The following is a 13673-nucleotide window of genomic DNA, read 5'->3' as shown; positions in this document are numbered from 1 at the left end:
CTAAGATTAGGAATGTCTGACCACGCACTGAGATCCACCACTTCCTGGACAATCGTTGATTCTCAATTGAACAACTTAACAGTTCCCAATTTCATTTTGCTAGTTTGTTCCATGTCTTAAAGCTTTTTGTTTCTTTTTTTAAGTCATTTTCTTGGCCTACTGTCTGAATTGTTACCGTTTTACTGTCTTGCTTGTTTTGTTTTGCCATCACCTGCTTCTCCAGGTCAGAACTGTAGAGCTAGGAAGGGTTCTGGTGAGTCATGTAGCCCCAGGAAAGGCTTAATTAAAGATAGACTTGAATAACCTAGAAATAAGCCCTTGTGTTATGGAGATATTGCAACCTCATTTTGGTTTTTAATTATTCCTTTCCATAAGAAAATAATTTGTTTGTTTTTTTCCAGTATCCAAACTAAGTTTTCGTAGCTGCAACTTAACCCTACTTCTCTTCTTTGTCCTTCAGATTACCCCTTTTCTCAGTGGATCGGTCTTTTATATATCAGAAGATATGCTAGTATATCCCAAGTTTCCTCTCCTCTAGGCTAAGTGACCCTAATTTGTTTGCTTTTTAGATTATTTAGCCTTGCGTTGTATGTCGTGTTTTCAGGGTCTCTTGTGGCTCATGCTCTGCTCCTCTGGATGCTGTCCAGTTGGTCACAGTGCTTCAGCTGTGGCTCCCACTCTTCCTCCAGCCTCCTTACTACTGAAGGCCTTTTTCTCAATGGGATGATAGTACTGACTTACATTCAGCCTGTGATCAGCTATAGCCTTTTGAGCTTTTTCTACAGAACTCCTGTATGGGCTTTTATTCTCTTTTTGTAGATGCAGTTCACTGTGTCTAACTGCTGTATCTTTCAGTCTTCCATGCATCTGGTTGGTTGGTGATTTTGAATTTTTTATTGTAATTTGGTGTTCTTGCAGTCCTGAGTTGTTGTCATTGGCAAATTTAACACCTCTGTTCTTCCCATCATAAAGGGAGTTGACGAAACTAGTGACCATTAGCCCTGAAGCAGGGCTTTCGTGCAAGGGACCTCATTCAGATCTTCTGTTTTGGCAGGAAACTATTGCTAAGCATTTCTGAGTATCCTTTGTTTTTTTTAAATGAGTTTGCTTTCAGTGTTGCTACCACTCATGTATGAATTGGTGGTAATGGTGGGAAATTGCATCTGAGGTTAGATAAAATGTTAGTCCTTGGAGATAGATCTTGTTTGGAAAAATACTATTGTCTAGTGAGATGTGTGTGCTTTTATTTCTAAGCTGGAGAGATTCTTTCCAAAATCCAGTTATCACAGCATACTAGTATGACTTGTTTGGATGTTTCACTTCTCTCAATCTGTTTCATTAGGGTTACCATGAGAGTGGCTGTGAGGTTTTGTAATTTATGTTTTCATTTTCATTTCTGTTTCTTCTTTAAGTCTCACAGGGCTTCAAGTTTGCATGATAGCAAGTATTCTCCATCGTTTTTGAGACTTAGGATTTTTTTCTTTCATTTTCCAGAAAGAGCACATAACCTCAAAATTGAGTTGGTTTTTTTACCCCAATTTTTGAAAATTATCTGGACACAGCAAACTTTAAATGTTAATTTTGTTTCCCATTCAAAAGCTGCTATTCTAAAATTGCTCCTTGATATCTGGATATCGCTTTTCAGCACAAAGATAACAATTTTACAAAACTGCAGCTAATAAAATAGTCTGTCTTGATAATGTTTTCTTTTGTGTTTTAGGGTTTTGACCCACCACATCAAAGCGATACAAGAACTATTTATATAGCAAATCGTTTTCCCCAGCATGGCCATTATGTTCCTCAGAAGTTTGCAGACAACAGAATCATATCATCCAAGGTAAGGAAGCAATTTGTCAGGGGAAAACCACTTGATATGTTGCTTAAGAAGTTGAGTGGCGAATGCGCGTGTGTGTATTATTTCTAATGGTACATAGACAATATTCAAAATGAAACAAGCTCTAAACTTTTCTGAGGACAAAGCTAGGTCCTATGTAGTTTTTCCTCCTGTTCTCATCCCTCTTTCCTCAGAACCTGACTAAGTACAGAAGAATTAAGAACGTTGGTCAGAATTTCTGAGGAAAAGTAGGTTTTGAACCAGTGTTGCCTGTGTCTGGATGTGATGCACAGAACAACTTAAAAGGAAGGATGAAACTGATTGTGAGGATTTGTAAAATAGCCAAATTGTGAGCTAGTGCTCTGCATAAAATAAATCGGCAATGGACTGCAATTGCAGATTCCCTCCTAGTATAACCTCGGGTTGGAATCAATAGACCTGATGGTGGGGATGTATGTTGTTGATGTGGTGGAGGAGAGAGAGTTACAGCTGCAAGAACTGATTTCTTCTCTGCTAGCTAGATGCAAGCAGTGAAATGACTCCAGCTGTTCCTCTCCCAGTTGGTAGGAGAGCATTTAAAACTTTGACTGCAAAGGCAATGCAGTTGTACCCCTGCTTCCCTGCTAGCTGTACATCTAAAATAAAAAAATAAAAGGTACAGCAGTTATGTGTGGGCATAGGGCAAAATCAGAAGAAGGTTTGAGGGAGGGGAGATGGAAAATGAAAACGTTTAGGTTGAGTTTAATGGGAGCAGAACTGAGTTTCACTGAAAAATTGTTCAGTATGTCATAACTGTTGTCTCTCCCTTTTTTCCCTTCAGTATACAGTGTGGAATTTTATTCCAAAAAACTTATTTGAGCAGTTCAGAAGAGTAGCCAACTTTTATTTTCTGATTATATTTTTGGTTCAGGTAAGTTGAGTAATACTCAGGAAACTGCAGTTTTTATTGTAAATTCTGCCATTGGTTTTTATTCTATGAATTTAACTTCTCCACTTACATATTCTGCCTATAAAAACAACACATTTCCAGCTTCTCTGTGAAAATAAGTAACTTCAAAGAGAATTATGGCCAAATCTAAGTACTGTCCTTAGGTTTTATCTTCATGAATGCTAATATACTTAGTGTGCAGCTTCAAAGTCCATGGCACTGCCAGCACAGGGACTCAACTGTCTGCCTCAAAATTCAATTATAGATCTGTTTAGTAATAAAATTCCAGAGGTGCTTTTTGATTTTTGTGGCCATTGGTGGTGTTTGTCTAAACCACGAGTTTTACTCTGTGTTTTTCAGTGGTTCTTGGACATTAGTGTGCAGAAATGCAGATATTCAAGTTCACGTGAATCGAATTGGGCAGTATGCTTGCTCTTGAGCTGCACGTAGATTATTGTCTGTTTCACTGTAGGTGGAATCTTGCTCTTGTAATGCAACACACTATTGTCACACAGTTCTAAGATCCTCAAATTCAATTTGTTTAGACAAATGAACACCTAAAAATTTAGAGCTAGGATTGACAGGTTTGTCAGTTTTGAAGACATCAGTTGATGTTGTTGATCATAGGATCGTAGAATCATAGAATCGTTAAGGCTGGAAAAGACCCTTAAGATCATAGAGTCCAACCGCTAACCTGTCACGGCCAAGTCCACCACTAAACCATATCCTCGAGCACCACGTCTACCCTTCTTTTAAATACCTCCAGGGACAGAGACTCAACCACCTCCCTGGGCAGCCTGTGCCAATGTTTGACAGCCCTTTCGGTGAAGAAGTTTTTCCGAATGTCCAGCCTAAACTTCCCTGGCGCAGCTTGAGGCCATTTCCTCTTGTCCTATTGCTTGTTACTAGGGAGAGGAGACCGACCCCCGCCTCGCTACAACCTCCTTTCAGGTAGTTGTAGAGAGCGATAAGGTCTCTCCTCAGCCTCCTCTTCAGGCTAAACCCCCCCCAGCTCCCTCAGCAGCTCCTCATAAGCCTTGTTCTCTAGACCCTTCACCACCTTCGTTGCCCTTCTCTGGACACGCTCCAGCCCCTCAAGGTCCTTCTTATAGTGGGGGGCCCAAAACTGCACACAGTACTCGAGGTGGGGCCTCCCCAGGGCCGAGCACAGGGGCCCCATCCCTGCCCGGCTCCTGCTGGCCACACCAGTGCTGACACAAGCCCGGGGGCTGGTGGCCTCCTTGGCCACCTGGGCACTGCTGGCTCATGCCCAGCCGGCTGTCAGCCAGCACCCCCAGGGCCTTCTCCGCCGGGCACTTCCCAGCCCCTCTGCCCCAGGCCTGGAGCGTTGCCTGGGGTTGGTGTGACCCAAGGGCAGGACCCGGCCCTTGGCCTTGTTGAATCTCATACCGTTGGCTCCGGCCCAGCGATCCAGCCTGTCCAGGTCCTTCTGTAGGGCCTTCCTGCCCTCCAGCAGATCAACACTCTTGACCAATTTGGTGTCATCTGCAAACTGACTGAGGGTGCACTCAATCCCCTCATCCAGATCTTCAGTGAAGATATTGAACAGGACCGGCCCCAACACTGAGCCCTGGGGAACACCACTTGTGACTGGCCGCCAACCAGATTTGACTCCGTTCACCACCACTCTCTGGGCTCGGCTGTCCAGCCAGTTATTAACCCAGCACAGAGTGCACTTGACCTATACTTGATACAGTATAGGTCAGAAATATTACCATGGCTTTGTAGCAGAGTATATTTCTTCTAATTAAGAACATCCACAAGTATATTAAATGTATGACAGTCTGTACATTTTCTTTAATCTTTGCACCTCCAATTCTGTAATTGTACTTGACTTCTAATGAGCTGTTGCAGACTAGGTTGATGAAGGATAAGTGAGAGAAAGGTTGTAAGGAGAGATAATAACTTTTGAAAGACCTATTAAAAGACCAATTAATATCTGAGACAGAAACAAGATTTTGGGGTACACAAACTTTACTTTCATTATAAAATAGAATGCTTTGAACGTGTACAGCCCTCCACTTACGTTGCTTATCCAACATTTGCAGTATGTATCTGAAAAAGATGGTACCTCATTTGACAAAAAACAGGAATAGTGAAGAGTTCAAAAAGATTGGTCTGTGATTGTGCAGGATGTCAGTAGCAGGGCCAGTTCTGCAATTTTTAATCCATTGCCTCCTGTGTCTCTTGCTCTTGTTCATTCACGTTTAGAAAGAATGGACTTTCTAATAGACTGAAAATTCCTGTGTTGGGAGTTACTGAAGTCATACCGTTCTAACCTACTATAACAGAATGCGTTGCCCATCCCATCTTCCTCGTTAATTTTCTTAACTTTGTTATTCCTGCCGTGAGGTTTCATGCTGTTTAACATATTATAGCATGAGGAAGATGGGGGCATGCTGGAAACGGAATGTAAATGCTAGTTACAGTAACCACAGACAGTCTTGCATTTTTAAAGCTTTCATTTTTTTTAATGCAAATTTACCTCTGTAGTTCAATTTTGAGTCACGTTCCTTTCAAACTGTTAGACTTTGGTAATATCTAAATGTGATGTCCATGAACAAATACTGATCTAAAGGCAGAACTTCTATTCAGAGTGTAATCCTGTTCTTCCCTCAGTTCGTGACTCAAGCAGACGCCCTGATTTGTGTGGCAAGTGTCTTGTCTATATGGCTGTATTCTTGAAAACTGAACAGGATAAAAGCTGCGGGTTTTGTTCATTTGTTAGAATGGAATTCTGTTTTGATTCAAATAACGTGGACATTCGTTAATATCTAATACTTTTTCTTTTTACGAGGCAAAGTGCCTCAGAGTTGGTCACCATGATATCTTCCGTGTCATACGAATCTCACGTGACCAAGATGCAGTGTCTGTCATTACCACCTTATTCCACTGGGGATGATAGAGCAGGGGCAAGTTCTCATTGTGTGACTTAAACATGTAGCACAATCCAGTTCACGCCGTTCACCTCACATATGCATGCCAGAAGCATGGTGGCAGGCTGCATTTTGGTCGCGTGAGGCTCCATACCAGTTGTATGATGGATGTGTGTCCAGCTGTGCAGCAGGCTAAGGGCCGTGGTGCTCTGGTGAAAGAAGGAAAAGGAGCGGGCTGCCATGACAATTCCACCAGCACAAAACTTGCTCCATTTTCACATATGAGCCTCTCTTGAGACAAGGAGAGAGTATAGATGGCAGAAATATCCTAGTTAACCCTATTCAACCAAAAATCAGATGCTTTTGGCATGAGTTTTCTTGGACAACATGCTGCCAAGATGAAATTGCATTGCTATGGTTGAAGAACAGATTATTGCAGGCTAGATCTGATTTTTCTTATGTCCTATAAATTGTCTGTTTCAGTGAAGGAAAAAAAATATAGTTCATGCATGTGTTGCAAGGTGTCATAATCTGTTTTCTCGATGAGATTCTTGGCTCTTAACAGAGTAAACTTCATGTATGACTTTTTGTTTTGGGCTTTTTTTTTGTTTTGTTTTGTTCTTTAATGGCTCCCAACGCAATGCCATAAGTCTCAGGTAAAGTGGATCAAATCAATATCTGTGGTTTTGAATAGTTCTTGTGCATACGTTCTTTACAACACTTGACTTTGTTGTGGGTTTTTTTTCTGCAGCAGAGAGCCACTAACATTCCCCCCACGTACCGAGTTTTAGCATATACACTGCACTTTTGGCATGCCAGCAATAATAGCACAAATTGTAAAAACTGCATGTTAACTTGCGGGAACCAGAAAGGAGCAGTCTAAGAAAGAGCGTTCTCTAATACCTAAACTGTTTGAAATTACTAATTTTAACTTTATTTTCACTTCTAAAGTGTATGTTCTTATACTCTACATTGCTGTTAAGCAGTAGATTGTATAGAGTATCGAAACAGCTTCACGAGATACAAATTTCCTGCCTTTGTAATATACTTTTGAATTAATCTTTGTAGGATGAAAACATATCTTCCTTTTACTAAAGACTCTTAAAAACAACACGTGCATTCCAAATGTGATAAGCCTGTTCTATGCCTTCTTTTAGGTCTAGAACCTTTGCATCATTATTCACATGTATTATTTAGGTGTCAGGAACTGAGTTTTGCTCCAGAAATACTGCAGAAAGTGCAGTAAAAATACTCACAGATTATAATGAGGAGTTTGGAAAATAGTTGTCATCTGGCTTCATTGGGTTTTTTGAAAGGATGATTGTAAAAATAAAATTGGGGCTAACTTTCATATTTTCTTCTCTTTTAGCTCATGATAGATACCCCTACCAGTCCTATTACCAGTGGATTGCCATTATTTTTTGTCATAACTGTGACAGCCATAAAACAGGTAAAGGGGAAAAATCTTGTAGCATGAAGTCTTTCTAAGGTAAAGTTTCTTAACTGTCTGACCAAGATAATGTTTAGATACTAAAAAGAAATTTAACTGGTGTGATTTTTAGAAAGGATTTTGTATTTAATGTTTCTTGTTAAACGCTTGAATCAGAGCACTTTGGTTAGTTGTCAAGCGCTTAGTGACTCACTGCCGAACCCTTAAATGGACAGTGAATGTCTGTCAGACAGCATTTTTGTCTAAACGTTACATGTCACTTGTTATAAGACCTTTTCTGAAAGCTCCTCACTTATTCCTGTGGCACATCTTGCTGCATATTAAAACCAGTCCTCCTACATGACACACTGAGAAAGGAGCTTGGGTAGATGAAGCAATGGTGCAGTCCATGTTTATCAGTAGTTAAAAGGCAAATTTTGCCCCAAGGAGTATGTTTCGTGGTGTAGAATATATATTAACTGGAATCCTCTACCAGGTAAAAGTTCCAGTTTAAAAAGCTTCTGGTTTTGTTTTCTTCTTCTTTGCATAAAATATTTTGGAGTGCTTCGTAGCACCTGAAATAAGAAAAATGTTCTGAGTTTAACAGAAATCTTGTTCAAGCATCATACTACATCCCACTAGGACCTAAGCACCTGGAAGGAGAATGTTTGAAGAAAAAAAAAAAAAAAAGGAAAAAAAACCCTTCTGTTTTCTTTAAACCTGTAAAGCGAGAGGAGAAAGAAACAAGCACATAAATAAAGAGGTGACGTGGATAGAAACTGTAATCTCTTGTGCAGGGAGGTAATTTTCAGGAAGTATCCCCTTCAAAGGGTTTGACAGTGCTGTCTGGGGAAGAGCTGCAGTCATAGCAACTGACAAGTAAGCAGGAGCCTGTTACAGAGCTACAACTGGAATTTCAATTTGTCTTCTGTTCCAGTAAGACCCAAAGCCACCCTGAAACAGGGCAAAAGTAAAAATAGCTCTAGCTTTGAAGCGGATAGAATGGTGTTTGGGGCAGAGGGGGTTTTAATGCTGGAGTAATATTTGAACTAACATTTCATCTTGTTGCTGTGCAATTTGTATATGTAGAGTGTCCTAATCCTATTCAATTGCGGTTGTTATAATCACCCCAAAAAAATCCCAAGTTCAAGAGCTCTAGTTATAAGTAGAAAATAGAAAATATCCCTTAAAGCTGTGTGAATGGAAGGAGGTTGTGCAACTTAGTTACAAATATTAGATTTTTTCCCCCACAAAGAAGTTGGACTTGTATAAGTCTAAAATAGTCCAGAATAATCTATTACCACCTTATTTCCAGATTTCCAATCATATGTTGGGAAATTTAAGTATTTTACTATCAATTCCAAAGAACAGAGATTCTGGCCTTCCTTCTAGAAGGGTCAAATCATTCATGACTTGACAAGCATCAAGAGTTTTTTCTGATTGTCTCAATATCTCTGCAAGTACTATTGCAACTACCTAAACTGATTAACGGACTCTTGTGTCTGTCCAGCCTGCTGCGAAGTAGGCAAACAGTATTCACAAGCTGTTATCTTGGAAAGACAATTCAGTGTGCTATTTCCAACAGGCTGCGCTTGGACAAGGAAGAAAGATAAATCTTGTGTTGGAATGCAGAGGGGCAAATAGCCAGCATGGTCTCAAAAACAGCTCCCGTTCTCTCTCAAACCAGAAGTGGAATAGGAAGCAGATTTTAGAGGAGGAAACCCCTTCTGAAAGCTGCAGGGCACTGGTTCTGTACTAAGTTACATCAGGGTAAACGTTAAACTGTAACTTAGTAGTCTCTCAAAAGATGAAGGGGGAAAAGTAGAAGCATTAACTGTATGTGGGTTTGAGAGGCTTAGCAGTGGGTGGAAAAACTCTCTCCTGCTTCCAGAAGGCCAGTTAGTGACACCTCTAGCAAACCTCAAAACCAACTCTTACTTTAATCCCAGCCAAGGAGATAGAACTTTTTCTTCTTGGAAGCGTTACTGCATCTAGGTCAGAGGAAGGACATACAAGACTGCAAAGCAATGCAACTCACGCTGTGTCATTTTCTGTCTTGTTAGCCAGAGTGCTATGCCTATGAAGATATATGCAGTCCTCAGAGGAGTCCAAAACTGGGGGGGGAACCAACCAAAAACTAAAAAACCCCAAAACAAAAACAACAAAATAAAAGTATTACGGAAGGAGCTTTGGGGAACTTAGACCATTTCAGTAAGTTCATAGGTATTTAGCAAACAAGCTGGACACAGCTGGATTGGACACAGATGTTTACATGGCTGCCAGGTAAATTAGAAACAACTGCTGCACAGGTTTTGAGTAAATATAGACCTAAAGTGATCAGGAAAAAACAGGTAATATAATATGCAGGCCTGTTTTAGTTTTGACGTTTTCTCAAGTACATTGATGCGGTTATTTAAGCATGACTTAATGTCATTTAATTGGGGGATTTTAATCTTTAGTTTCTGTTCATGCATTAAGCAACATTCCCTGTATTCCTGTTGCATCTTTCTTTTTAATGTTTTTGCAGTATTTGCAAATGAGGATAAGGAACTCTCAAAAATGCCGCAGTAGGTAAATTTTGGGGGAATTTAAACTGACCACAGTGAGTTTGCTCTTAAGAATTCCCTGGTGTGAGGTGTTACCCTTGTGTTGTAGACAATAGGTGTCAGATGGAGAAAGCACTGAAATCTGTACTTTCTAAAGAAGATAAATTTCAGTTCTTTGCCAAATGCACATATTGCTCAGCTGTTCAGGTTTGAGACAAATGCCCCAAGGTTACTGGATGTTAGTTAAATCCTTGTTTTCTTCTGTCAGTCACCTTTAACAAGGAACTGTAGGTACTTCATGCTTTTTCATACTGTTTAGGAAGTGCTCTTAGAGTCTTGGTTTTTAGGATTCTGATTTCCCAGTATCTCCCTATGTGCTTTTACTGCACACGTATTATTTATTTTTAAGCAGTTGGCATATAAAACTTTTTCTCTTCCCTCTTCTCTCCTCTTCCGAGGTAGTGCAGTTGTGCTGTCTTTACTAATTTGTGCAAGTGACAGTGGAGGTGCATGAAAGTAGAACTGCAAAACTATACTTTTAACATGCTAAATGCATGGTATAACTTCCCTCCAAACTGCCTCTGCATTAGTACGCTTTGTATTATGACTTTCATATATAATGCTGTAGCATTCTAGGATGGGTTGGAGCTATGCCTGCTGTTTCAGGGGGGCCCTTCTTCTGTCTGCAAACACCCAAGGAAGTGGTTTTAACTTTCACGTTTTTTTTATACCTACAGAAAAGCATTTTAGGAAATGCCTCTTACTGCAAATCAGTTATAGGAGTCTTGCCAGGATGTAAGAGGCAGTTGAACTGCATAGACTGATCCATTTCTTTTGCTTGCTCATGGGACTTTCCAAACAGTGCCTAGACTTGGGGATCAGAGATCATGCTACTGACAGTCATGCTGTTAGATTGAATAAGCAATGTATTAATAGCTTAGGAAAATAGGAGGGGAATAATATACCTGGCTTCACGCTCATGAATATTTGCACATGTGTGCGCATGGGATAAAGGGTGCTTAAAGAGGTGCTGAATATCAGGTAGAGGAAACCTGCTTAATTTATCCATTAAACTCAGTTGCTGTGAACTGTTGCATTAGGACTCAAAAAACCCAAAACGTTCTCAGTCATCTTTCCTTGCTGTACAGAGCTGATGTGTGAACAGCGTGTTATACAAAATTAAGAAATATTAAGATTTCACCCATAGGCTATGGCAGGAACTATAAGAAGTGCTATAGGGTATGACATGAGGAAGTAATTTCAGTCTGTTTCTTCTCTTAAAAAAAAATCTGTAAGAGACTGGGAGTGACTGTTCCCAGTTTCGTGGTATATTAATCCATATAGATAAAAGATTGAATGAGTGCTTGTTCATCTCATCTGCAGAAAATGTGACTGCCTGTTTGTTTTAACAGAATATGGGACTTTTAAGTGTCTTCACCACTTTTGCTACTTTATTTGCCTTTACTTACCTGTGTAAAGTGAGTAAAAATTAAGAGGTTTCCCAGGTTCTTGAGTAACGGCTGTAGTAGAAACTCAAGAGAAGTTAGTAACTCTATTCAGGCTATGCAGCAAGTAATTTGAAGTACATTTGCTTAGAAGATATGTTATACTTCTAGGTTTCTTGTGTAAAAAGGAAATTTATATGTGTTTTCCACAGGGTTATGAAGACTGGCTACGACATAAAGCAGACAATGAAGTAAATGGTGCTCCAGTTTATGTTGTTCGAAGTGGTGGCCTTGTAAAAACTAGATCTAAAAATATACGGGTATGTGCCTAAGGACAAATTGAAAGTTGTGTTTCTGTTGCACAGCGAAAGCTCTTGTTTCATTACTAGTCATCGTGGCCTGTTTCATCATGATTCGATAACAGTGCTGAAATGGATTCTTCTCTCTTAAAATTCTGTTTGTTCACTTCTCGTCTGTGTTCACTTCATTAGGTGGGGGACATTGTCAGAGTAGCCAAAGATGAGACTTTTCCTGTTGACCTGGTGCTCCTGTCGTCTGATCGAGCCGATGGTTCATGCCATGTTACTACCGCAAGTTTGGATGGCGAGACCAATCTGAAGGTCTGGGTTACTGCTATGAAATAGAACGTAGTTAATTTGCGATGCCGTTTCTATTGCAGCCTGTCGGAATACTCCCCCTGCCTGGTGGTCCTGTGTCACTAACTTCGTGGACACTGTCTTACAGACACATGTTGCAGTCCCAGAAACAGCAGTGTTACAGTCCGTTGCCAACCTGGACAAACTCGTAGCTGTTATAGAATGTCAGCAGCCAGAAGCAGATCTGTACAGGTATCTCTTTATAAGTAAATATTTTGAAATTAAATCAAAATGAAGTGTTTAATATTAGTAATGTTACAGGTCTTGCTGGGATTAAAATAGCTTCAGACATCTGCTTAAATTTTAGGTTTTAATAATTAGCATATGTGTTTGTACATATGTACTTCAAGCTGCAAGTGAAAAATTTGAGTGTTTCAGCAGTAAATCAGAAATGATAGGATAATATTTACCTTTTATATTTTAATCATGACACTTATGTACATTTCTGTTCTAACCAGTAAATTTGATTCCAGGTTTTAAAACATTAAATGGCTTATGTGTCTGGGGAGGTTGGAGAAGTTGTGTAAGGTTCTGCCAGGAGATTGCAGTACTATATAGTATATATATTTTAATGGAATTAACTCAAACCATAGCAAAGTTCTCTAAGTTAATGTTAATTCTAAGAATATGTGTTGGTCACGTTTATTTTGCTTATGCTCAAGAGAAGATTTGAACTCCATTCTTCAGCAGCAAAAATTTAGATTAAAACCAGTTGTATCTGAGTGTGCTTCATTTCAGCCTTTAACATCAGCAAGGAGTGCCCTAGACACTGTAAAACAGCATCATAGGTAAAAAAAGTTACATTGCCATCCAAGTTTATCCTTAATTGTAAAATGGAAAATGGAAGCTATCAAGTAGTAGTGATATCTTGGATTTTGAAAACAGCAGCTATTCTTAAGTAAGCTTTGGGATCTTTGAGAAATATTATATTCTTAAAAACTGAGATACTTAGTTTGAACGGCTGTTCAGGTGTTTGATCCTCAGGTTGTAGAGAACGTCAAGTTAAGGTAGAATTACTAGAGAAGTTTATGTCCATGTTTGTGGCTGGGGTCATGCTAAATATGCATGTGTCAGAGGTGAAAAGCAGAGTAGATTGGCTTTATTACACAAAAAATTACTCTTTCTGATGGATAATATGCTAACATATTTGTTGAGAAATTATTTCTTACTGAAACATCAGGAAGTGACAATCTATTTTAACTAAGAAATATAGTCTTTTGTAGTTTTATTAATTAAACCTAATAGGCATTCTCAAGGAATGTTCTTTTGAGGGATGTTTCTGTTAAATATCTTGTGTAAAATTATTGCCAGTGTTGCCATATTGTTTTAGTTTGTTAATGAAAATTGATTATTTTGTATTTGTGAACAGTTAATGATTTTTAAAAAAATATAGAGTAGCTTTTAACATTTTTGAGTCTTTATGTAGATATTTCTAACACATGGCCATCTTTCACAGATTTGTTGGAAGGATAACTATAAGTCAACAAACTGAAGAAATTGTACGGTAAGTAAAAGTTCGTAAAATTAATGTTTAGAACTGTTGGGGGTGGTTAAAATCATGACCACGAAGAGTTACTGTTGAATATACGAAAGGGAGGGGTATATTTACTGAATGTATCAATTGTAGCTGCATACTTCAGATGGAGAGGAGTTAAAATTATTGAAAAAGTTTTTCAGATTTAATAGGACCATTCTGGAAAGAGTGGCAGTTTTGAAGGGGGTAATTTTTAGGCACTGGTAATCAGCTGCTAACTTTGTTGCTATTTGTTATTTAAAGCATTTATTGATCTTAAACATTTTGCAGTGGTGTATTATGATCCCCGTCATCTGTTTATCAGAGGCACTGAGCAGGTGTTTTTGCAGTTGAAAATCCTAGAAATTATTGGTCTGTTTTAACAAAGGCACTGCTGCAGATTTTTAGATTTTAGTATATATTTC

General features: G+C 39.2%; 1 protein-coding gene across 5 annotated transcripts in view; it reads left to right on the top strand.

The window, feature by feature from the left end:
* The window catches only part of ATP11B (ATPase phospholipid transporting 11B (putative)), a 67538-nt gene that overhangs the window by 15839 nt on the left and 38026 nt on the right, over window positions 1-13673 (top strand). For all 5 annotated transcript variants that reach the window (XR_012661431.1, XM_075098398.1, XM_075098399.1 and 2 more), the window contains exons 2-8: window positions 1721-1837; window positions 2655-2744; window positions 7029-7109; window positions 11292-11399; window positions 11571-11699; window positions 11824-11927; window positions 13192-13239. Coding sequence is in view for 4 of the 5 variants with exons in the window: in XM_075098398.1 (XP_074954499.1) it covers window positions 1721-1837; window positions 2655-2744; window positions 7029-7109; window positions 11292-11399; window positions 11571-11699; window positions 11824-11927; window positions 13192-13239 (677 nt within the window). In the remaining variant the exon portion in view is untranslated. The remainder of the gene's footprint in view (window positions 1-1720; window positions 1838-2654; window positions 2745-7028; window positions 7110-11291; window positions 11400-11570; window positions 11700-11823; window positions 11928-13191; window positions 13240-13673) is intronic.

Source organism: Phalacrocorax aristotelis, chromosome 7 (genome assembly GCF_949628215.1).
Source record: "Phalacrocorax aristotelis chromosome 7, bGulAri2.1, whole genome shotgun sequence".
In the NCBI taxonomy this organism is placed as follows: domain Eukaryota; kingdom Metazoa; phylum Chordata; class Aves; order Suliformes; family Phalacrocoracidae; genus Phalacrocorax; species Phalacrocorax aristotelis.
Note: the sequence above shows the minus strand (reverse complement) of the source record. Positions and strands in the feature narration are given on the sequence as shown.